The sequence below is a fragment of the Apteryx rowi genome, unplaced genomic scaffold, assembly GCF_003343035.1.
Source record: "Apteryx rowi isolate R43461 unplaced genomic scaffold, aptRow1 scaffold_528, whole genome shotgun sequence".
Lineage (NCBI taxonomy): Eukaryota > Metazoa > Chordata > Aves > Apterygiformes > Apterygidae > Apteryx > Apteryx rowi.
In genome coordinates this window covers 353,539-379,120 of record NW_020450792.1, presented here as the reverse complement: position 1 = coordinate 379,120, position 25,582 = coordinate 353,539, and the positions used below count along the sequence as shown (strand labels likewise).

General features: G+C 45.0%; 2 protein-coding genes across 2 annotated transcripts in view; both read right to left on the bottom strand.

Annotated features, from left to right (window-relative positions):
* Window positions 1-709: 709 nt before the first annotated feature.
* On the bottom strand, window positions 710-17,883 carry PRSS55 (serine protease 55). The gene is given in 6 exon segments (XM_026080624.1): window positions 710-1,012; window positions 12,072-12,214; window positions 14,793-15,040; window positions 15,991-16,168; window positions 17,773-17,838; window positions 17,841-17,883. Coding segments are annotated over 6 exon segments (960 nt in total). The 5' UTR covers window positions 17,863-17,883.
* A 2,455-nt stretch (window positions 17,884-20,338) lies between these two features.
* Window positions 20,339-25,582, bottom strand: part of MSRA (methionine sulfoxide reductase A) — a 297,336-nt gene continuing 292,092 nt past the window's right edge. The window contains exon 6 of the mRNA XM_026080621.1: window positions 20,339-21,192. Coding sequence (XP_025936406.1) covers window positions 21,028-21,192 — 165 coding nt within the window. The 3' untranslated portion in view covers window positions 20,339-21,027. The remainder of the gene's footprint in view (window positions 21,193-25,582) is intronic.

Genomic DNA, 25,582 nt, shown 5'->3' with positions numbered 1-25,582 from the left:
GTTCTCTCCAGGCAGCCAAAWTTTGCTCTAGTGTCTTTAATGAACAAAACCCAGCACTGGCAATCCAGATAAATAAGCCTGACTGGTTATATTAAGCTACACTTTCAAACACCAGTATTATAGTCCTGCCATTGATGGCCAGCACCAGCCAGTACCTTTCCTGCCTTGCTTCTGGCGTAGGGACATAGTGAAGAATTTGAMGAGCAGCCATGCTCCTGCAGCTTGACATCTCACCTGATCATGCTCTTAGCTTGCTCCAGCTGCAAGATATAAGATACATTAGCCCCCCTAATAATTAGCTGTAAGCTATCTTACCCCAGTCCTGTCCTGCCAACACCTAAGCTAATTCACAGTTGGGTGAGCTAAGATGTTTCCTCAAGTTTCAGCTTTCCGAGGGGAGTAAATCCTTCAGATGCCACATCTTGACCTTGCATCTGAGCTCTCTGCTTAGCAGATAACTGTGCCTGACCTGACCCACCGGTGTGGATAGTACAGGCTTTCCAGAGGATCACGGCTGCTCTTTCTTGGGTCCTCGCTCTCGTTTAATTTCTCCGGCCTCTCCATCGCTCCCCACGGCATCTCTCATTTTGGCRTCTACATCCACGTCAGTAAGCTGGAGCAGGCTGACCCAAAACAAAATATATGGCTCACTGGCAAAAGAAGGACGAGACAATAGTCCTGACTTTTATTATGTTTTGAAAAATCTTCTCTAGAGTAATCTAATTGCTAAAAAATAGATAAACAAAAGGAGAGGAGACTCAAGAAACTCCAGCTGCGCCTTAGCACTGGAAGGAACATGAAAGTTATTTGCAGTATTTTCCATGCCTCCTGGGATAAAGGGCTTCCCATCTCTGGCTGTCTCCACCTGGATCCAGTCGAGGTAGCTGTAAACATCCGTGTAGATCCCAGGGCTTTGCTTTTCTCCACAACCTTCTCCCCAGCTGACGATGCCGACGGCGAACCACTTCATGGTATTCCCATGGGTGCAAACCAGAGCTCCCCCGCTGTCCCCCTAGGGCATAAAAATGACATTACAGTGGGATCAAACCTCAGGTCTCTGATAGCAGCTGCCTCCCAGAGGCTGAACGGGAAAATCAGACACCACCGAGAGCTCGTGAGGGCTTGGAGGCACCAAATTTCACAGCTCAGACCTGAGATAACTACAGAATAAAAGGAGGTAAGAAGAGGAGACCCATGGGAAGTTATGGCTCAATGCAATAACTCTCAAAACCTCTCAGACTCTTCCACATCTTCCCCTGGCCCCAGCAGGATGCTTGAATCCTGTCACCAAAAGACAAAATCCGAGAGCGAAAGGGGATATCGGCTGTGACTGCTCATTCAGTCCTTGGTTTCTCTGCAAAGCCTAGGCAGGTAGGTGCTGGATCCTTGCCACTGTTGTCTCTGGGGGCTAACTTTGCAGCAATTAAATGAGAGCTGAACACCAACCCTGACAAACCCTTCTTGTAAGCACACTAAATTCACTGCAAGCTTGCTCTCTACCACAGGGGCGACCTTTGCTCGCACAACGTGTGCAAGCCTGCAGATACACATTGCAGCCACCCTGGAAAGAGGAAAGTCCTTCCGCTGGCTGTGGCAGCTTGAAAGTCAAGAGTCCCTTCAGCTGCCCGTACAACCTCTGTGTGCAATCGCTGAATACAACCCAATGGAGAAGAAGAACCAGCCTCTGGGAGGCATCAAAATGCACCCAGCTAGGTACAGCTTTTTGTCTTGACAGTGATGTGCATCTTAATTGCTGTGCAGTCCCCGCTCTAAATAACACAGAAATACCTTCTACATTGGGTCTGTACCTTTTTACTAGCTTGTCTCCAATAGTTTACGTGGGGTGTACAAAAATTCAATACAAACACATTTCCCAAGATAGCCTTCCTGGGAAACATTGTCCTTCCCTCTCTTGCCTCAGTTTGAGAAGCATCTTTGTCATCAGTGTACAATCCACTTTCTCCTGGTAGCTTCCCTGAGCTGCTGATGCATATTAATTAATGAATAAGGAGTGCTTGTGGTCTCCTGTGCAACTCATCTGCTGCCCCTGAAGGTTATGGCAGAATTCCTACTCGCTTCAGCAAATAGAGGGTCCAGGCCCATAAGATTTTTATCATTTTTAATTTTTTTCCCTCTTTTTGTTATTGTTGTTCAAAGTGAACACGGGAGGGAAGATAAATGCAGAGCAAATGTTGCTTCGACTTTCAATACTGTTTTCGCTGAATTGTTCTTACTACAGCTACATGTCTGCGTCTCAGCTGGTTGTACTGGACACTTTACAAACACAGGATCTAAAGACATTTGCCGACTCTCTTGTGGCCAAGAATTTGTGGGGATCGCACAAGTGACCTTGCAGTGACCTTGGGCCCCTGTGTTATTGGTGTCCTTGGCTATGGCATCCTGTTTGAATGAATGAACATCTTCTAGGCTGCACAGACAATTAAATTACTAGGAATTTTACTGCTAATTCCCTGAGGGCAGGAACAGGCCAAACGTATTACGSTGGTAGTAAAAGGAAGGCGCTTTGAGCCTCCTGCAGAAAGATAATAAATGAAAGCAAGAGCGTGGGAGCCACTCCTGAGCCAATGACGCAGCGAGGGCTGACAACCCTGACCGTAGATATCTCGGGGTGCATCCCGCTGGCTGGTCTCCGTGCCCCAGATGTGAATACTGGCAGGTCCCCGTTCACCAGCTGCAGGACGAAAACCTTCCCGGCGGGGGATTCGCTGTCCGTTCTGGAGGCTGTTCACACTTCTGAAGGACCCTTCTCCCAGGACGCTTAAATGATTTGATACCGGTTAATGCCTGATGCCTCGTGACTATCCTCGAGGGGAAAGTCTCATTGTATTTTATAGCTGAGAAAAGCAAGGCAGAAAAGGGATGTGATTTCTGCATGGCAATGGCAGAGCCAGGAGCCAGAGCCAGGAATCTGTATTCAAAGCTATAGATCACACAATTTTCCTTTTAAATCAGATCTGCTTTTCCCTGTTTGCCTCTTTAGCCGTGTTTGTTTTGTTCTTTGCCYGGTCCGTTGTGCTGCCTGGAGTCAGCCAGTGTTTCAGTGAGGAAAGAGAGAGCTGTCTGCAGGGCCTGCTGGACCGTCAGCTGCAGAAAGCAATTTAAAACCTGCAGAGAGAGGGAGTCCTGCAATACTGTGAAAACCAGGCAGCAGCTGCAAATCCATTTCGCTAATCTGCAAGCCCTGAGAACCAAATCTTGCTTCAGATCCCTTTCCACATGGGCTGAGAAGGTCTGCTGCATGGAGGCGAAAGAACCTGGACAGCTAACGTGCCATTTTCCTTGACTGTGTAATTTAGATATCTATCATATATTGGGATAAATCATCCTATGCATGTGATAATCTCTCTCGTATAATTATATCAATAGCCCAGATGAATCATAGCCTGATTTTTATAGGACTAAAGATAGGCAAAAAACACTCAGTTCTTGGACACTGTTAAAAATCTCTGCATCCACTTTAAGCTCTTAAAAATGTTGGCCCGAGACTTTCCAGCCTTGTGTAGGAGAGGATGTGGGAATAACAAGGTTTCTGGGCTAGTACAATTATCTCAGCTCTGTGATGTCTCCAGTACCACTAATTTAATGAATGTTCAGGTTAATGACTCTAAAGATCGAAGAACTTATTAAATGCTGCTTTCAAATTTCAGCCTCCTGTATCCTGGTAGTGAAATACTTCTGATCAGCAACACACACCAGATATCTACTACTGCTCTTCAGTCCAAGTGCCAAGTTTCTGGACAGCAAAATAATTAAAAATAGCATCTTTGCTTCTGTTGCATGTTTCTTGTCAACRTGAGGGTGAGCAAAAACCAACCACATCAAATTAGATCTGGTGCTGAACTCATGCCTTCCACAACAGCATGTTAATCCTCCCATTAGGAGAGTTGAGGGTGATGATATATGAGCTGCTAAATAGTTCTGGGTTGTATAAGAACTGTCACAGACTAACAAGGCACTTTGTTCAGTGAAGCTGATCAAAAGTTTCATCCTTTTTACTGCATCCAAAGTCTTTTCATGAACATCAGGAGCCTTTYCGCTGCCTTCAGTGGGCTTTGGATGAAGAGTGTAATCTTCTTCCTTCGTATTTGTATTCATGTCTGCAACGCGGTAATTGATCAGAACAAACACGTTCAGCCACATAAATCTTCTTAGGTGGGAAAAGCTCTGGGGGAGGGAGAACAACCCGTCTGATACTCATTAGATGGATACACAATCCTTGCAAGTCATTGCTGGTTTCATTTTCGTGCTGGTAAGCTCTGTGTAAATTGGAGGGAATCAGCATGTGAATAACATTTGCCATTAGAGCTGCCCTGGCTGCAGGAAGTAAAGGCTTTTGAAAACAGATGATTTCTACAATTATTTCACTATGACCACACAATCTTTAGACGAAGGTGGCAGGAAGGAGRCCATGGTCATTTTTAGCATGCAGGTACTGAAGATGAACCAGGCAACACAGAGTATTTGCCCTGGGCTAAGGTGGTTGGACTCCTTTCATGGTGCCTCTGGGCTCTGTTTGATATCTCTGGTAGGGTCCTTCAGCTACTCTGACCCTCTGTCCCCTTGCTGGAAAATAAATGGGAGACCAAGACTGCTCTAGTCCACATGGGTGTCATCCGGGTCCATTAATAACTACTGTGGTGCTGACTTAAAGACAGTCGTAATGCATCTGACCAAAGCCCCATGTGGCCCAAACTCCTGTCTCTGACAGTCGTCTGTAGCAAGTGCTCGGGGAAGGGGAATGAGAAGCAGGGCAAATATTTACAGAGTTGTATTTACATCACAGTGGTTAATAGCCTTAGAGAGATCTTCATCCAGGAAGTTATTTAATTGCTTTTTGAATCCATTTATCCCTTAGGATAAATACCCACAACATCCTGGTCAGTGAATTCCATAGTTTAATTATCTGTTGGATGAAAAAATACTTCCTTCTCTTTGTTTCAAATCTGCTGCCTGATACAATACTGCCATTGGATGCCCCTACTCCATCTGTTTTGAACAGTAGTGACTTATCACTATTGACTGTCTTCTCCTTGCTGTTCTTGATTCTCTATGATATCCCCATCAGCTGTTTTTTTCTAGAGCTTCAGAATCCTGGTCTGTTATTCCCTTTTCATCCAAAAGCCATTCTATGTCCCTTCTTACTCTRCGTTGTTCCCTTTCTGAAACTACTACCTTCTTTCTCAGATGAGGTGGACTGAAATTGCACACCACGTACAAGATGTAGGCCTCCAAGATTAGTGCCCTGCCATAACAATGTGCTCTGTTTTGCTCTCTGTTCCTTTCCTAATAATTCATAATGTTCTTATTGCCTTTTTGACCTCCACAGAGCCTTGTGCTGATGTTTTTGAAGGACTATCCACAGTTATTCTGAGATCTTCTTACAYGGTAATAGCTAGTTTAGAGCCCATTATTGCCTGTGTACAGCTGGAGTTGCTTTTCCCTATATTCACTGCTTTGCATTTATCAAGAATGAATTGCATCCGCTGTTTTAACCTCCAGTCACTCAGAATAATGACAGCCTGCTGCACCTCTTCATGGCCAGTTTTAACTTCGATCACTCTAAATAACATTGTGGCATCAGCAAACTTCACCATCTCAGCACTCGCCCTCCTTGAACAGCACAATTCCTTGCACAGATCCCAATGACTGGGGATCCCGATCCCTCTTGTGAGACCCTTCTCTTATCAAATCCTTCCTCTGCGTTTCCTGCCTTTCAAACAAATCCTTCTACTTCATGACAGTTCAGTTTCTCCGCAAGTCTTTGGTGAGAAATCTCGTTAAAAGAATTTTGGAAATCTCAGCGCATTATATCAGCTGGATCACCCTCTGCCACATGCTTGTCGACTCCTTCAAAGAATTTGAATATATCTGTGAGTCATGACTTTCCCTTAAAGCTGTGTTGACTCACTATAATCGAATGAGAAGCAGCTCCTCTGAGTCATCATGTCCATTCCCCCACTCTGAGGACAAGCACACAATAGGGTTTTTTGTTCAGCTGGATCCAGAGATGTTCTGCTCCCCACATCCTCACTCACAGTGCACACAAAATAATTCTGGACCCCCTATGGCAAACCAAAGAGCTTCAGTTTGAGGGACCAAAAGCCACAGCTGTAGGGTGCCAGAGGAAGAAAGTAGAAGATGTGGGACATTATCAACATCCCAGGTCCTTGCACTAGGAAGAAATGTTTTTGATAGATTAAAGAATTAAGCCACCATAGCTTGAATGTGTTCGCTTGTCTGCCCATATCATAAAATGATCAAATGATGAAAGCTATCTAAACTCATGGGATGGAGGGGAAATATTCTAATTCTTACGAGCTGCACATAAAAAGTACCCATCAGAGGTAAATTTATCACACTGTAAATCCCGAAAAGCTTTTCTATTGCTTCATTCTGGGGCTTCCCAGGATTCCTTCCTATTTAAACCAGGGTCTTTTATGAAAAACAAAAAAACAACAACAAAAAAACCCACCCTGTCATATTAATAATTGTTCAGTCACAAGGCTGGTGAGTGGGTCACTTTCTTCAATATTAAGGTAAGGTACAACAGTAAGACATAACTTTGGATTGAACTGTTATTAGCTTCAACTCCTAGCCCCCAGGATCCCTGTGTCTGCTAGACAGAAGGGTCTATAACCTCAGGCCTCATACAGATACTATCCTTACAGGTGCCTACTGCAATCACGCCATTTCTCAACCTTTTTTTCAGATATTTTGAACAGCTTGAGGGATTCACTACAAGGTATGTTTCCCAGGTTTGTGACCTTTTCTGTGCTTCTCCAGTTGATAATTTATCTGTAAGGACCTGATTTTCATTTGCCGTCTTTCTCCTTTTAAAGAATTCTGTTTCACAAGTCTTCCCTTTTCAGCTTTCAAGCTGCATTAGCACCAGCAAAAGGATGCAAAAGCTTTTGCCACTTCTGCACGGGTTTAACACTTACTATTATACACAGATCAAGTGTGAACACGAGGGCTGAGTTTGGCTCCAGACTGATCACCTCTCTTAGGCGTTTCCAGCGTAGGTGTCTGAGCTCCCATTACAATCCATTACCATCACTGGGGCAGAATTTGAGATGGGAGGCAGCTGGACGCCAGGGTTATAACTTGGGCCATCTAAAATGACACGAGACACTTAGGTGCAGGCAACCATCTTGCCTTGGAGCCTTGTGTCTCCCTGTGAGCTAGACACTCTGGGCTTGATTTTAGTTAATGGGCTAGTTAATGGGTTTGGTTAATGGGGAGCAATAAGCACTCATCTCTGGACTGTTAAAACAGTCCAGATGACCCACGTTTCAGAAATTCTTTTTTTCTCCCCATTGACGGAAAGGGAGCCCCAGTGATTAGCTGGATTCAGATGGCTGTAGAAGAGACATTCGCGTCGGACCGGATAAATCTCACACAGGGTGTCAACAGCTACAGCTACTGCTACAGCTACATGGGGGTGAGTAGAGCCCTGAGCATCCCAAGTGCTGTAAATATGAATGTCTCTCTCCAAACTGGTCGCAGCATATGTGGGCAGGACATATTGCAGGTGAAGGAAAGAGGTCCTTCACTGCCTTTTTCACATAACTAAAAAAAATGAAAATCCAGAGCCCTAGATGCATTCTAGCATCATTTATGACATTTATCAGAGATGCCCACGATCACCTCCTGCTATCACCACTGGAAGGGGGTAGGTACCTTCAGCAAGTGACTCAGACGAGCCCTACACAGAGGGAGGAGGCTAGGGCAAGGCTGAACTGGAACGATCCCACTGCTTGTTTATGGCCGCACAATGATTCATTCCCCTGAAAGTCAGGCCAGGTCCTGGGCCCTCCTTCATCTGCTGCCGACCTGAACTATATGTGAACTGTGACTCCCAGCTGAACACGCTCCATCCTAATCACCACATTTCTGAACTGCCCCCACAGACCTCTTTTGCAGAAACTCTCTGAAATATAATTGGGCCATTTACTGAATTTTGTCTGGATAGGCAAGACACTGAAGAGGCATTTGCTTTGTGAATCCCTTATACTCTAATTATTGTTCAAGTTACCATTGCATCAGAGCCTAACAAAAGATGCTTAAGAAAGCAAGGAATTAGATATAAATTGTGGTTCATGGGGTCATGGAAGAAATGTAGCACACAAAAAATAACACATCGGCCATCTCTAGTGTCTGTTCTTTAGCACTTGTACTCCATGAACATCCATTAATGCTAATGTTTCTGACTAAATAGAACTATAAGTCAATTACAGATCCTGTTAGTGTTAATTCACAGTCAATCCATATATTTGTCTGAAGAACCGTTAGGGAATTGGTATACAATAGATTTTGTTTTTGAAGTGAATGGATTTTTTTGAAGTACAAATACTTGGGAGCTCTGCTATTCAATCTCCTTGACTTATTATAGAAACATAGTCAGTGATCCGCAAATTAGTCAGGCCCTCATCCTAGTACATGATGGCAGCTGGTGAAAAGTCTGAGCTTTTCTATTCACGATCTGTTGTCGAGTGGGTATTAAGGCAGGGGTCAGTGGGATAAAACTTTTGAATGAGGCCTCAGTGAAGGCCACACCTATCTGCGTGGCTCTAGTTACTTGTGCAAAATAGCTTGCAAAGACTAAATGCAATGGGGAAAATCTAGCACACAAACGGCACGCAAGGCAGAGACCTGTCATGGTAATCCATTGGCCCCAGCTCGGGAACACGTGAGCTTAAAATGGGTCTAGATGCAACCTGTCCATCTTAGCCTGGCTCTGAACATGAACAAGTGTATCCTGATTCTCAGCAGAGCTCAGGAAAGGTTAACATAAGGTTTATGCCTAGTTCATGTCCAGACAGCTCTGGAGCCTGTGCTGTGCATTGCTTCTTGGTTTACGCTGACCATGTCTACACCAGCAAACTCGATATTGGCATGGCTTGGTCTCTGACCAGAGGTCTCTGACCAGAAGTCTCTTCTTAACCTCTAAACTGGAGTACTTGAATGCAAAGTGGTTATTGTAGATGGTTCCTGGCCCATCTAACTCTTGAACTGTGTCTGGGAATCACTTGGGAGAGCTGAATGAATTTTTCTGGATGAAAACTGTGCTCAGAGTTGCTCTGCCTCTTCGACAGTACCAACAGTTCACTCAAGTGTATATCTGCCCATATGGACTGATGCGTGAGTTCAGCTTCACAGAATCACAGAATCACAGAATGGTTGAGGTTGGCAGGGACCTCTGGAGATCATTTAGTCCAACCCCCCTGCTCAAGCAGGGTCACCTAGAGCACATTGCACAGGATTGCATCCAGGCATGTTTTGAATATCTCCAGAGAAGGAGACTCCACAACCTCTCTGGGCAACCTGTGCCAGTGCTCTGTCACCCTCACAGTGAAGAAGTTTTTCCTCACGAAAAGTTTTTCCTCATCTACCACTGACTGTTATATCATATCGGCAATAGGTAATAGGTAGATCAGAGAGTCTCCAAAATCCATAAATGATTGGATCTAGAATTTGGATAGGGGAGTACCTGTAAGTTTGACTAAATAGGAAAAAAAGATTCYTCCCTCCTATGCCTGTTTCCAGGTACATGGGCTGGATCTAAATTTTGAAACAGGACTAGGGGTTTAATATGTAAAAGCCATATTTCTTTCATCACCTCATCACCCAGAGCTTATCTCAGCCATCCAACCATGTTTAAACCCCAGTCTCAAATGTTTACATTTCTAATCCTATCTGGGTGCCCCAGACATGCGTGAGGGTCATATCCAAGTAGATGTGGTAGGTTTCCTGCAGAGCTATTCAAAGAAATCATATCCACTTTGTAGAGGGTTTTGTTATTTTGAAATCTCATTTTCATTTGACACAAAACCCAGAACGTTTAAGAAATCTTTATGGAATAGTATAGTTCAATAGATTGCACTTTCTACAGTGTGCTTTGCTACCTATCAAGTGCAGAGGACTTCTATGCTGCAGAAGAAGCATCAGGTTTGTAACTGGTCCCCCAGCGCCCTTTCAGTCACCCGAGTATGGGCAAGCCAYCAGCCTTCTCAACCAGTCTCACAAGGCCAAAACGGGTCTGCTTCCCTGTCTGAATTCACTCAGCACTTCCCAGAAAATTGTCCATCAGCAAAATGTGTCCCTTTCCAGCAAATCAGCAAATTCTGAAGAAGAATCATGTCATCTGTTTCACCCTTGAACAGCTCCAGTTCTAGCCTAGGGTATGTTTCTGTCTTGTTCTCATTATTTCAGGTTGCAAGACATTTCTGCCTGGACAAACCGCCACTAAAAGTGGGCAGTTGCTGGTTTATGAGCATTATCACACATATAATCTTTGTACACTTCCACTGCTTGGAAAGCTCAGATTTCCACTTCATTTCTCAGTCTACTCTAACATACCGTAGATCAAAATAGCACCCTTGTCAGCTTTTCGAATACGGGAGATTCATCTTGTTGGGCACAAGCGCTCTTGCTGTTTCACCAGCATAATTCAGATGCAGAGCTTAAGGCTGGGCTGGGAAGTGCATTCTTTAATCATGTTAATGTTATCCTGTGGCAGTTTTCTTTTTAAAATTTTTGATTGAATTTAATGGAGGTGAAAGTCACTAGATGAATGGCTCCAGAGACAGATGCTCTCTGGCTAATCAAAGAATGATTTTGCAAAGCAGAGCCTCCCCTTCGCTGCCCGGCTAAGGGCTCCAGCTCTCAGCAGCACTGCAGCCTGCGGTCCCTGACTCCTGCGTCCCGCTGTCCTCGCCCACAGGGCAGGGGACAGCTCTTGGTCCTGGTCGTTGGTTTGGTTCCCTGAGTGAATGACTCCTACAGGATGAAGCTGTGCACACGTGTCTGACCATCTGTCCCCCTGCAAACACACACACTCGCTTCTAAGAAAGCTGTTGGCTGGTTTCCAACATGTCATGCAATTGGGTGAGCGAAGGAGAGATGCCTTAGGCCTGTTTCCAGTGAAGGAGAGGCTGCAGGGGGAGCTCAGCCCTTATTCAGCACTGGGAGAAGGGATTAGGGGTTAGATGTCATGCAAGCAAAGGCTTCTTTTGGCTTTCAGACTTTATCTGGCATCAGGATGGAAATCCTGGCGGTGGTATATATTCTGAAGGCACAAATTCTGAGTGAGGTTTTTTCCTCATTTGGGTGTTGGTGTCAGCTCTCTCCCCTGAGCAGTCTCTGATATCAACCACAGCTTGAACTCATTATAACTGGGTTGCAGTTCATCATCCCATGCCACAGATTCATTGCAATCAGACTCCTCTAGTTCTGGTACTCACGGACAAACCTGCCATGGTATTGAAGGACCTTTGGATCAGAGCCAAGACCTCACGAGGAGAAAGTTTCTAATAAGCTCCTGAGTTGAATTTCCCAGCCAGTTCTTCTTCTTTGACCCTACTAAACAAATTTTCCTTTCTCTTTCCTGTATTTTATCTCAAGATAGAGCAGCGCTGCCATGCACAAGGCTGAGGGGAAACCAAGCAGGAGGAGGAACCAGCCAGGGCCATGCTGAGCCCTCTCTGCGGGGTCGGGAGACCTCTGCTCCCATCACCCCAGCTGCTGCACAGCTTGGCAGCAGCAACTGGCAGGTTCTTAAATTGCCATGAGACGCAAGTCCAAACCCCTTTGCCTGAAGCCAGCCAAGGGACCATCCAAGGGACTTCTCGGGAACCGCTCGCCTCCCTCTCCCTCCTTGCAGCTGGCTATTTCCCTTCCTGAGGAAAYGCGTCTCTCCCGCTGCAGGAGGGAGTCAGGTCGGGGGGAGAACGTGCGTGGTGAGGTCTGTCAGCTCGACAAGGTGTTTYGGTCCCCGCAGGGATGCGTCCGCAGACCCATGGCTTCCTCCCAACCCCAAGAGACCCGCACACCCGCTAGCCAGGTCGATACACATTTACTATGCACCAAGGCACTCAGCCAGTTGCTTGAGCCCTGAGTTTCCTGCCCTGGTCTCCCGTAGAGAAGCATTAGCAACCCCAGGAAACCATGGGAAGGATCAATGTTCATTCCTGAAGCAAAGGCACTTCTCTTTTTGAATTCATCTGCGCCCCCGTGGGCAGCACGACAGCCCCGGAGCCTGTTTACTTTACCTGGCAGGCGTCTTTTCCTCCTTCCTCGAGGCCAGCGCACAGCATGCTGTCTGCTAGCTGCGGGATCCACTCCAAGCACTGCTCCCTGCTGATCAGCTTCATCTCCACTTTCTGCAGCACCTGGGATGCTGACGCCGAGATCCCTAGCCGGCGAGTGAGAGAAGGGAGGGGGTTGGGGATTAGCAAACCCTGCCGAACATCACGCTGTTACGGGTGAAACCACAGCAGGACTCTAGCCCAAGGGACTGCTTTCAGCTGAATTTCTAAAGCACCTTGAGGCAAGAGGGTCGCAGGGCACAACGGTACGGTCTTGAGGTCATGGGGGCTTACAGGGGCTGCCTAATGTTGGCAAGGAAAAGTCTGTGCTCCTGGCCAGGAGGGTAGATAGAGTGCGGTGGGAAGAAGGTGTTAATGGGGAAAGCCAAAATCCAGGGGAATGGAGGCTGGCTAAACAGGATTAAAAAGTCACTTATTTTTGCAGATAAACTCTGGGATATGTCACAGCTGGAAGTTCCCCCAAAGGAACCACTTATCCCTCTGGTGTTGGTGATGCTCTGAGATGAGGTGCACTGCACTGCTCTGGTGTCTCACTCATGTTTCTAGGGGACTCAGTGCGGGGGGACCCAGTCCAAGGAGCCAAGTCCATCGAGCCTCCCCTGGAACAGAAGATCTTGTTCTCCTCGCTAGCATCATCCTTTCCTGGGGGCCTGTGAGGCCATGCCTCACCCAGGAGACTGGCCATATCGTTCCCAAAGTGGTAYTCAGGACAGCAGGACACAATGGAAACAACCATTTTGTTCTTCCTTGAGATGGAAAAATAGAAATCACAGGGTGCAACAGCAAGCAAGGACGAGACCAAAAATATTCATGGCTACATGGAAAACCCACTCATTTCACCCACGTTTCTCTTCAAAATGAATCTGAATCTGAAGGATAAAACTGACTTTCGGGAGATGTTGCTGCTCAGGGAAGACCCATAGATTTTTCAGAAACTCACTCCTTCTTCCATATTTCACTGGCCTACCTCCTCCTTGCACCTTCAGGAAAGAGGGACTCAGAGGTAGTATCTAAAAGCTAGGAAGGTGTCATGTCTCTTTCCCAACTAACATGTGATACCTTCACAGAAGGCAGCCCACAGATTAAAATGCTTTTACATAGGCATCTCCATGGAGGTGGCTCCATGTGACTTGATGTCTAACTGACTGCAGTCGAAGGAGAGTCAGCTGCCATCTGTCACATGAGATGCCATTTGAGAGATGCCCATCAACAGAAGGCTGGTAGAGACGAGAAATGACCCATTTTCCCCCACCCAGGAGCAACGCGTCATTCAGAGGGAGTGGGATTGCGCCCAACATCACTCAGCAAAATGTCAAGGTGGGATTCATTTTGAGCAGAAGGGCTCACTTGGTGGCCCGTTAGTTGCATTTATTTGCATTGGTGTTTAGCGCTCAAGGGCACAGTCCCTAGTAGAGACCACTAGTTTTTGGTATGGCCAATATTACACCATTGTACATCCCTCCCACCAGACTCAGCTTCTTCTGAAATGTCTCCCCAGTAGAAGGGGTGGGTGCAAGGGCCAGGTGGATTGACCTCTCACAGGGTGCAATTTAGATTACAGAGAGATTCTCCAAAGCAAAATCAACTGTTGCCAGCAAAATGAGAGCCCTGCACCAAGCATTTTGCCAAGAGGCTAATTAAAGAAGAGCAGCTACGGAAACCCACTGTCAAATGAGGATCAAAGTCTGAGGAAGTCCTTGTGCTTCTGGAGTCCATGACACTGAAGAAAATGGGGGGGACGGTTATGTTCCCCTCAGATGCAGCCCCAAAGCCAGAGCCTCCAAAAATGCTGCAGTCCTGCCAAGTTATGCCATAACTCTGTAATAGCCCCTTCCTTTTTGGTTTCTAAGAGCATGTAACCTTGGTGAAAAAGGAGAGTTTGACAACTATAACATGGTGTTGTGCTGTGTTTTACTGTTATGTGAGGCAAATGAAGGGCAGGAAGGAAAATGTAGAGGTTCAGAAGGGAGTTAATACCCCTACAATATTGAGTAACAAGGATTAAATGGCACTGTAACTAACTATATCCCAGGAAGGTCTGTTAAAGCCCCAAGGCTTAAACACTGCCCACAATGTCCCGATTACCTCTTTCCAATAATGAAATAGCCCATTACCCATTTGCTGACATTTGTTCAGGATAGACATCTTGGGTCACATTCAGTGTCAGAGCAACTTTCATTAGGGCTTAAACCAGAGCAATTAGCAATGGCAACCTGCTCTCTTAAACAAATGAAGAGGGCTGGCCAGAATCCGTTCAATCAATCTGGTTCATGGAGGCATTAACCCAAGGACAACCCTAGACCTCCAGACTACTTCAGACCCAGCATAACTTGCCCACCAGTGTGGGGCTTGTCTAACTTTGGGTGCTGAAAAATRCAAGCAAGAAAGCTGAGTTCTTGGAGAGCAAAGATGGGCTTTTAAGCTTTCAGCCTGAGCGTATGTGCTCAGAATACCAGGTACTTTTCTCTGGGGGCTCAGGAGGTGATTGGTTCCTGTGCTGAACTCAGAACTGGTGGATGTGAAGAGGTTGAAAGGGTCTGGATGTGTTTACAAAGAAGAAAGGGATTGAAGTCAGCATGGCAATCCCTYCCAGGGAAGAACTTCTGCTTTAAATGAATACATACCAGCCTTCATTAGCAAATACATCTCCCAACAGCCTCTCACCTGCAAGGGTGGTGCCCCATCCAGCAACCCAGCAGTCTTTCCATACGTGGAGGTCGCTTATGAAGGGCAAGCAGATGGGCATTTTCTGTTCATTGAATTGGATGGGAGAGTCAAGCAGGATCAAAGCAATATCATTTTCCAGGCTCTCACTGTCAAAGTTTTCGTGGAGAATCAAGCTGTTCAGCTTTTTGTTTTCCAGTTTGTGGCTGAGGTCTACTCCCCCCACCACAACACTGAGATCTGGTGGCCTTAGTAAACGAAAGAGAARCAATTTATGTATGAGAAAACATGAAGACTTTGTGTTGCAAAGGTTGATGCCTTCTCCTCTTSAGTAGAGTAGGGTGGTGGTCAGCAAGTTGCAGCAGTAGTGTTAGCTATAAATATCACAGAAATCCACCCTCACTTTTAGCCAAGAGCTAATTTTCAGGGGAAAAGAGGTGCGGAGGCGGAACATGAATGTACAGAAGTTATAAATAGCCCAGGCACTAACGAACAGATGGAGCAGGCTGGTTGTTCGGGATCATTGTGTCCTGGGCTGGCTGCTCCGGACCGCGCTGCCACCAGCCAGCTGCTGCAGCTCGGCTGCCGCAGGCCATTTGTCACCATGCAGTCCCGCTCTCGAACCCGCCGTATTTCGGAGGGGGGCTCACAGGGGGCTGGATTCTGCCGCTGGGCATTGCATGGGGTGATTTATCCAGAAACTGTTGGATTTATATCAGATCCTCTGCGAGGTGAAGGTGTTTGCTATACGACAGCAGAGGTAATTTTGGGGTTAGAATAAGCCAGAATGGAATACACCTGCTTTTTTCATATTATTCCAAACTGTGTAGGCATACAGGAACTGATTATGGAGGAAAGGGGGGCATCAGCACAACATCATGAGCATTTATACTAGACTGCTCATACCATCCTTCAAAATATTCCCCTCCTGCATCTCCTGGCTATGCAGGTTTGTGTACTTTTTTTGTTGTAAAGCCATCCCCGATCAAAAATGGGCCTGTTTTCACCAAAGGAGGTGATTCCTATGTTCAGGTCCCTCTCTCTCTTGGCTCAGCCACTAGCTCCGTGTACTTTATGCTTGATCCCAAGCTCATACATACCCTACACTCGTGGGGAGAAGTGTTATCACCCCACAGTGCCTCCCCCGCTGAGCCTGGGGAGCGCGCCCTAGCTGGCCTCGCTTCGCACGGGTACTCACAGCTCTTTCACAAAGCAATGCGCCGCGGTTAAAATCCACCAGCTGCTGATGATGGTGCCACCACAGAAATGTTTCCCTTTGCTCTGGATGCTCACTTGCCAGGGGAAATCACCAGCCTCAGCATCTGCCCCCCCTATGATCCTTTCGCCAATCCCCTGAGACGGTCTGAAGCCACACTCTARGCACAAGACATGGCACGTTGTTAAGAACCAGGACCGTAGGTGAGCATAAACATCCTCATGCATCAAAGCATGCATTAAAGCATGCRTTAAACTGGCTTGCTTGGGTACCACCAGCTATTCAACCCAGGTCAGTTTTCATCACTTCTTGGGTGGATTTTGTATGCCTCACAGAGTTCTGCCTGGTCTTAGCCAAGCCTGTTTGCAACAAGCATTTCATGCATCTGGGCTGTACCACAGTTGCAGCTGGGCAAGCAAATAAGCTGTCCAAAGAAAGGGAGCATCCACTGCTGCCTCTAGAAAYGTGGTCTAGACACCGCAGTTCATGGAGACTTCAAATGCTCCAGTGCCCCAGCTAGAAGGAAAGGGGATGTAGGTAATGGGGTTTGGTTCTGCTTTCTGGAGGGGGTTCTTCTGCACAGTGAGCTTCTGCATGGTGGGAGCTGGAGAATTTCACCAGTTAGTTTATSCATCAAGCAGTAAGTCAAGATGAAGATAACGCTATTGTCAAGACATTCAGTCTTGTTCAAAAGAGTTCAGCTGGTGGAGGCTGTGATAATCTAGTCTGATTAATCCAGTTGCAGTTTCCATCCCCTGGATCTTATGCGATCTTTTTCATTGAGTTTAAGGACCCCTTTAAYCAGAATTTTCATTCTCATTCATATATGCATTTATAAATTGTGATCACTTCTTTCATAACCATTTCTTTGATAACTAAACTGAGTACATTTAGTCTCTCACAGTAAGGCAGTCATTCCAGAATATGATTCATCTTTCCRTGTCTTCTTGGAATCTTTTCTACTTTATCAACATTATTTTTGAGGACTGGACACCAGAATTGGACACAATATTCACTAACAAGAAAGATGCTGGCAATAATACCTCTCATTTCCCACTTGCTATTTCTCCTCAAAGGCTTGAGTTAGTTGTCTGAGTTGCATTTATCTCACCTAAATTTTAGTCATCTAAAAGATAAAAATCTAGTGTAAGCAAGCCCATTTTTGCAGTTAATGGAGAGAGTGAGGTACCTTTAGAAGATGATTCATCCCGTTCTAAGATAGGCATCTCTGATAGATGGAACAAAATCTCCACTTAGAGATGAATATACCTCTTAGGYTAGATTAGACATGAGGTTTTTAGCTGGCTAAAGTTTGGTAAGATAAATTCCACCTAYAGTTAGAAGGACCACAGCTTCAGCTGATTAGCTATCCTGCATCAAAGGATATATATCCCAGAGGCTGGAAACCATGCATGTTTATGGTAATGAAAGCAGCTAGTGGAAAAAGCACTGAACGTAATTTCTTCAAATGCACTACAAATGTGAGAGTTCACTGGACATAGCAGTCTGTACCTCACTGCCTCCCCGTGTCTGTGGAAATTACTACACAGTTGGAAAAGCGAATACCAATATTCACATGCATGCGGCTCACATCTGGAAGGTCTTTTCCAGCAGAAAGTACTGAAAACTTCAGCTTGGAGCAGGGCACCCAGGAGCTGGTAGCCCATACACCAGGACCTGTGTCTCTTCTCACTTGTACTAAGGCTATGGAGTCACTATACTGTAACTGAGAACAGGAAAGTTTGCTTATAATAATCCACTTACCTGCATGGATGCTACTGATTAGAGGCGTTAAAAGCCAGACGGTAAGGACCAACATTTTAATCCCATTCTAATCCAACSCTCTTCCACCATGTTCAGAGCAGGGAGACTTCTGCAGACACCTCAGGGCATTGCTCCCACGCCGTATTCTCACCAAAGGCAACAAGTCCCTCTGCTAGAGGCAACCAGGAAATTCCTCACTGACAGATGTGACATCACACAATCCACTTGTTTCTGCTGACGTCACAGCTGAATATTATCCTTTCTAAGGTGACGAAGGAAAGGTCACGCTGTGCTGGCCACCGCTTAGCAATTTCCAAGAGGTTTGAGATTTGCTTTACTGATGATAGGGATAGGACAGAGGTGGAAGTCCTACCTGGATCCTGGACTAAATTTCATCAGATATCGTAATGTTGGACTTCACGAGTTGGGTGCTATAACTTTTTTTTGCTTTTTGAACAATATTCTCTCTCCAAAGACCTTAGCTGCCAGTTCTGTGTCAGTTTTTTTCTTTGACTCTGAGAAGTGCTGAGCTTTATCAGACTTTGAAAGAATTTTCTCTTTTTCGTTTAGACCATCTGTATGTTCCCAGAAGGAAGAGGCAGCTCTGTGGTAGGATAAGTTTCAAATAGTGCTGAATCAAGACTATGCTGTCAAAGACATTCAGGCAGCCACCCCCTTCTTCCTGGTGAATTGTGGGCGAGGATATCTTGCAAGGCCAAAACCCAACTTACAAAGTCAATCCATTAAGCCRAATCACTGACATTCCACCTTTACAGATTTTAGCCCAGGTACTATTTGTACCTTCAGCAACAACTGCAATGGGTACAGGACCAAAATTCCACCCKCGAGTGATTTCATAATTAATTTGGGGGGGCATAATACATTGGTGTGGGCCAATTTTGGCATCAATGGACCTATCTATGTTGATTTATAAATCCTGACACTTTATTTTCATTAGGGCAGKACTTAAAAACCTCAACCAGATTCAGAGCTGAGCCCTGCTATATTCAGGACAGAACGGTCCGTTCTTCAGGACTTTCCACTCTGTTCGAAGACAATAACTCTAGCACGGAATAGGAGAGAAAGGAGGAGAAAGGACAGAAGGGAACTGAGCAGCATTTTATGAGCATCTGAGTGATTCAGTGTATGAAATGTTTTGCCTTGTACATCGGAGGAAATCAGGAGTTCTCCCTCTGAAGTCTGAATTACACAGAGGCTGAAAAGGCATAGGAGGAAAGTCAGACTATTCTCCTCTCTTCTTCGCTTTTATGTCACCCCATGCCTACGAAATTAGATGAAAGTGCTGGTTTCCTTGACAGTGCGCAACAGARCAATTCAGTGGCACAACATGTTAACAACAGGCATTCGGTTCCTATAGCAACCAAAAATCCCAAGTGTGATGTGGGAACATTTTGGGGCATCTCCAGAAAGAGCCTCACATGGCAATCCTGCCAGAGGTAACTCTTCTCAAGCTTGTCCCAGGTATAACCCTGCTAAAAGGATATGTTTCGTCTTGCTTTTGAGACTGGAATCAGCTAAGTGCCAGCCAAGGAGCAAAGTATTCCGGAGGGATARTTTGTTGTTGCCTGTCTTTGGATAAACCACGCAGGACTTTAGCAGTGGATTTATGAGCCCAAAGACTGAATATCTGAGGCACAAATTTAGTTGCTCCAGGCTTGAAACAGGATTGGGGTGCTTAGAGGAAACATTTGGGCTCAAGGGAATAGTTTGGGGCCTGAATGAGCCTAGAAACCTAGACAGTGAGTGGGAAGCCACGTTAAACCAAAGTATGGAGAGGAGTGCCCCAAAGACAGCCAAAAAAGAAATGCTGCGGATGTGTCTCTGGATTCCCACCATCAGGCCCTCAAGAAATGGCTTTATGTCTCTGAAGAAAAGCAGAGGTACTCCTTTACACCCAGGTGCAAGAGGAGACAGGATGACAACACTGGCTTTAAGCTTAGCGATTAGGACGATCTCCAGCATCGGAGACTCATGAGAGGCTCGACCCCATGTCTCCCACAGCTCTTAAGTATTGTAATCAGCAGGCTGGAAGGGTGGGACAAACCTGTCATCATCTCCTCTGCTGAAGCTGTCTGTCCATGGAGAAGACGCCAAGCTCCAGATGGSATCCCCTACATCCTTTGGCTGTAACTTTTAGTCTCCACTTTCAGAGAACCCCGTCAATAAAACGGAGATGATGGTTTAGCCTCTTTCTGACCGTCCTGCCTGTTTCGATTGCACACGCATTGGGGCAGAGACTGTTCCATATATTATGTTTGTACAGCACCTGCCGTAATGAGCTCTGCTCTTGGTGGGTGGGCCACAAGCTATTGAAATACAAATAATTAATCATAGGAATAATTATGTTACCATGCACCCAATATGAATTCTGCTCCTCCGTACTGTCATGCACAATAATACAGATTAAAAAGCCCTAGTGTTTAATTAGCAGGCTGCAGCCTTTTATAATATTTGATCCTTTTTTTCAGATCTACACAGACATATATTTAGAGCCACAGAATACATCACTGACAATGTTCTTCTTTTCTTTTTTTGTAGTTTATTGCAATGTAGCAAACAAAATTGAATTCTTTTTGTGTTTATACACTTTTTGGAACTGTCAACATGAAATATCACATCACAGGTTTTATCCTATTTTTTTACTAAAATTGTTTCAGAAGATAGGCACTACAGGTGATATTTATATGTTGCTGTGAAAGTGGTACTGTGAGAGAATTACTGATCTTATAAATTTGCCATTCTTAACAATATCAAATTATAGAGTTTTGATAGTTAAGATGATCCTAACTATTATCTCCAGAAGTCAAAGCTCTCATAACAGGAGTAAATTCACTAAACCAAGATGATAAATATGTCTATAAGCATTAGCTATGCAAAGAGGTTAGCAGGTGCAGTCACCCCCYAATTCATCTCTCTATCAACACATTAAGCCAAACTTTTTAAAGTTTCTTTTCTTTCCAAACTGTGAGATTGCAAGGAAACCCAGTGAACTGCACAGAGCGAGAAGCTGCATTTATAAACAGGAGCAATTTCAGACTCTGCTTTGGCTTTTTGAGGTCTTTGAATACAAAGCAATGCCAGCTGCTCAAATTACAGAACGCCACCCCTTTACGGACTTTTATGGCCTTTTTCTATGGACCGATTCTGCGGGCGTACGATAACACTCCTTGGGGTTGTCGGCTTTTTTTCAAACAAGCCCCTAATACAACGTTGAGGCAGTGGCATGAGCAGACRCTATTTATTGATCCCGATCGGACAGGAAAGCCCCGTGCCCCCGAGCCCGCAGTATCCGTGGGGGTTCTTGCTGAGGTACTGCTGATGGTAATCTTCGGCGTAATAGAACTCCGGAGCCTCCCGGATTTCTGTTGTGATGGTACCAAAACCGCCCTCCGTCAATACCTGTCAAGAAACGACATGGAAATCCATTAGCGGTTTGTTGGCTTCTCTGCTGCTGGATGACGTTAGGTTTCCACTCAGTAGGAACCACAGCCGTCTCTAAGCGCTCGGACCGCAGTTACAGCACAGTCCTGAAAGCCCTTTATCTTTAGTCTCACTTTATTTTATTAGGAGACACTGTGGGCGTCAGAGTATGCGTGGGTGAGAAGAGGTAGTGCACCGTCCCGCTTTAAGGGCCATTTGTTTAATTTGCTGTGGTCTTACATTCATTTTCTCCTCTTTATTAACCACTGCAGGCAGGGATGCGGTGCCATCAGCAAAAGTGAAAAACAGATGTGAAAGCCAACAGATCACACTTTGGTCTAGCCTGGCTGACTGCCTTGCAGGGGTGTAAGAACTTCATTTGGTGGGTGCTTCAGCTTGGATACATGCTATCATCAACTCCAAATTTCCTAATGCCAAGTAGTTCTGCACAAAATCTCAGCCCCACTGATGTCAATGGGCATTAAGAACTTCTGGGCTCTTTTTACAGAATCACTGGAAYCCCTTTCTCCAAAATGAATAGTTCCATCATGACCAGAAAGGTATTTTTAAGGAAAATTACGGCTCATTTCTGAAAGAAGATTTGCCAGTCCATGAGCCAATAGCAATAATCACCTTGTAGGAGAAGAAGGAATGTGGGTGGGGATTTTAAATTAGACTTCAACCTCTTTCTGAAATTCCCTAAATGAATTTGAAATGCCTCAAAGGTTTCTGACAGAGGAAACTTTCCTTATTTATATGAATTACCATGAGATTTTTACCTACAAATTTCTTCTTTCCTAAGGAAACGTATAAGCACCAACATTTTGGAGCTAATTCTCATCTTAGTGGGGACATTACCTGTGCTCACTGAAGTCTGTGATAACCTAACAAGCACTTTAATGGTGTCAGACTAGAGGTGTTCACTGCTGTAAAGTATACTTGTAAAGTACGGGACGTAAATAGAATTGCATTGCTATCAGCCAGACTYGACAGCAAGATCAACCGTAAGAACAAAGGGTTAGCATTTAAGATTGCCAGACAAATATRCGTTGTCTCATCATACTGACAAATAGATAAAAACAAATCAGTACACAGAATCACAAAAACAGAGCTGGAAGAACCTGTAGTGAGTCATCCAGGCTAACGTCTTTCATGACAATAGGACTAATGATAGCCACGTTACTCCCAGAAGACATTAGTTGGGACTGTTCCTGAAAGATCTCCAGAGATGCAGATCCTCCAGTTCTCTCAAGTAGTTCATTCCAATATTCACCATCCTGTTAGAGATTTTTTTTTCCTAAAGCCTAACCCAGGTAAGCCTACTGCTTCCATTTAAGGTCACTATTTTTGTCCGGCTCATCATGGATGTGGAAAGGAAATTACTCCCTTCCTCTTTGCAACAGTCTTCTACATCCTTGGTGGTTGGGTAGAGAGAAGGATGGCATGTAAGGGAAATGCACTGTCCTGCCTCTAGGCATGAGCCAACACCTAAAGATTGGAAGTTGATCATTTGGGACCAAAAGCCTAGAGATGTCTCGAACAGGGTTTCCTAGATCCTGCTTCAGTGCAGCTGAGTACTGACCACGGCCAAAGATCAGATGCTGGTCTAGGTGGAGCACTGACTTATTCTGGTAATTTCACTATCTGGGGTAAACATTTTGCTGTATTCGGTTTTCTGTCAGGGAAAAAGTAACAGATTCATACAAAACCCGAGACTGATCTGCCGGTGGAGCTCCCGAGTTCCTCATCAGAGACCTAAATTCTCAATGTAGTTTAGGAAGATGCTGACAAGCTAATTCATTGTGAGATCCTGTATTTCAACATGGAGGGGTAAAAAGGGCAATTTCACAGGAATCTGGCCTTGTTTTCTCAAGTAAAATCACTGAACAGTGWTTTTAATCTACGAGACAGGTTTCGTCCCAAGGGAATCAGATTATTTGCCTGTCAGATATATGAGCGAAGAAGATAAAAACCATGAAGGCATGTATCACAACAGGTTTGTAACAGCAAAAGCAAAAAGACATCAACTCAACTGCTTTTAGAAAGCAGCATTTCACTTACTTTCCAACATTTCTAGCAAGGAAAAGCACTTTTTAAGTGATCTGCACTGCAGAAAGATGGCACAAACTCTGTCATCATGGGCATTAGTCATTTACTTGCTGCTGTAAATGTATGTAAAACTGGCTTCCCTCCTTGTCTGAGTCATGGGGATGCTGCTGGAGGGATGGATATTTTTCTGCTGTGCAAAACAATGTTTGTTGCAGATTTTTACCTGGGACTTTTCCATCATTGGCCTAATTTCGTCGGTTAGAAAAATCCATTCTGTTCAATAACGTACCACAAGAGGGCATAAACATCATTTATCCCTTTCAGAATTACTAGCAGGCTATTAAACCATTGCAAGCTGAATAAAGCAGAAGCCCAAGACAACTCATTATATTGCACTTTGGTCATTAGCAAAAGATACCAGCACTGTTGTCAGAAGCAGCAGGAACCCCAGGCTCCGACACTCTGCCAAACACTACCTTGAATGTTTTGATTTTAAACGGGAAAATATTTTCCTCGCACTGACTGTGTCAATGCAAAGATAAAAACATCACTGGGAAAGATGATGAAGTTCATGATGCGCTGGCTCCGGCAGGTGTAAATCAGCCCACTCTGATTGATTTCCTGCCGCCAAGGCAGATATAATTTGATGATAATCCTGTTCTAGCAGACTTTGTAGTCCTTGCTGTCACACAATTCCCGAGCCGTCCAACGTGAGCTCCCATTACAATGCTGCAGCCAAAAGGGCTCGTGCAGCCTTTGAATGCAGAACAGACCAAATTAGGGAGAGTCTAGTTAACCCTCGCGATCTTCTACGCAGTGCGGGGATTTTTTAAGGTATTATTGGACCTTTTCCCCCCAAATATCATGCTGTAATTCAAATAGAATGAATGAATGAATTCAAGGGAATTCTGCAGCTTTTGCCATGCCAGGGATCATACCGGAAGATCACAATGATCCTTTGACTGACTATAATCTGTCCCCAAAAAAACCTGCCAGGTTCTCCTGGAGAGCAGCCCCAAACAAACCAGAATCCAAATCCTGCCCAGCTGAAGAGGACGGAGAGGACTTAGCCATCTCTGTACGTCAGGATAGGGGCTGGAGCAGGAATATGCTGGAGCCAGCCTCGGGAACATCCTCAGCACTGCTACATTTTAAACCTATATTTACTTTTGGCATGCGAAAGATTTTGTTTGATGAGTTTCTGAATTTATTATGGACTGTGAAAGCTTTTTCCTGTTGTTTGCTTTAAGCTTGTTGCCTGGCCATTTTATTACTTCCTTTGTTGTGAAAAAATAATTCCTTATTCACTTCTTCCTCAGCTATCCTGATTTTACACCTCTACCTTAACCCTGCTCATTCATTTCTTTTGCAAGCTTCACTGCCTTAAGCTGTTTAGACTCCCCATTTYGTAACTCAGGTCAGCCTTCTTGTCCTTTTCTGGTTCTATTTTACCATTTCTTTGAGATGGGGTGACTGGAATTGCACTCAGTATTCAAGATCTCCACGGATTTATTCAGTGGTGTACTTAAATTTTTTCTTCTATTCTCCATCTCTTTCCTAGCAATTCTTAACATTCCACTTGCCTTTCTGACCTCCGCTGAGCACTGAGCAGACATTTTCRAAGAACCACCTGCAATGACGCCAGGACCTCTTTCGTGGGCTAATTTAAACCCGATCATTGTGTCTGTACTTGACTTCTTTTGACATGGAATTTCATCAACTGTTGCCCAGAAGTTTGATATTGTCGGATTCTTCWGCAACTTTTTGCAGTCAGGTCTACTTTCGCTTACCTCGAATAACTCTATACCATCAGCAGATTTTGGCACACCACTAYCAACTGACTCTCTTTTCCAACTCTCTTATGAGTATATTGAACAGCACAGGTTCCCAAGAGAGACAGTAAGTAATGTCCCTTCATTGTGAAAACTGCACAGGTATTTGTATCATTTATTTCCTATCTATAACCAGTTATTCATCCAGAAGAGAAACTTTCCTCTTATTCCACGGCAGCTGGCTCCCCTCTCTACCCACCTGCTCTCTTCAAAGGACTATACTATATTTGCAAGACATGAGTCTCCTCTGCTAAAGTCACATCGACTCTTCGCTGAAACACTGCGCTCATATGTGTGTCTATTACCTTCTGGTAGCTTAATCAATCTGCAGTGTAAAATGTCAGGCTTACTTGTCTATAATTCTGCTGGACCATCTTGGAGCCTTTTTAAGTGCAGATGGAGCCCACCTTTCATTGCTTTGGTAGCAGGGCCAATTTAAAGCGCAGCTTACCCACCATGTCAGTGAGTAAGCAATTTCCTATGCAAGC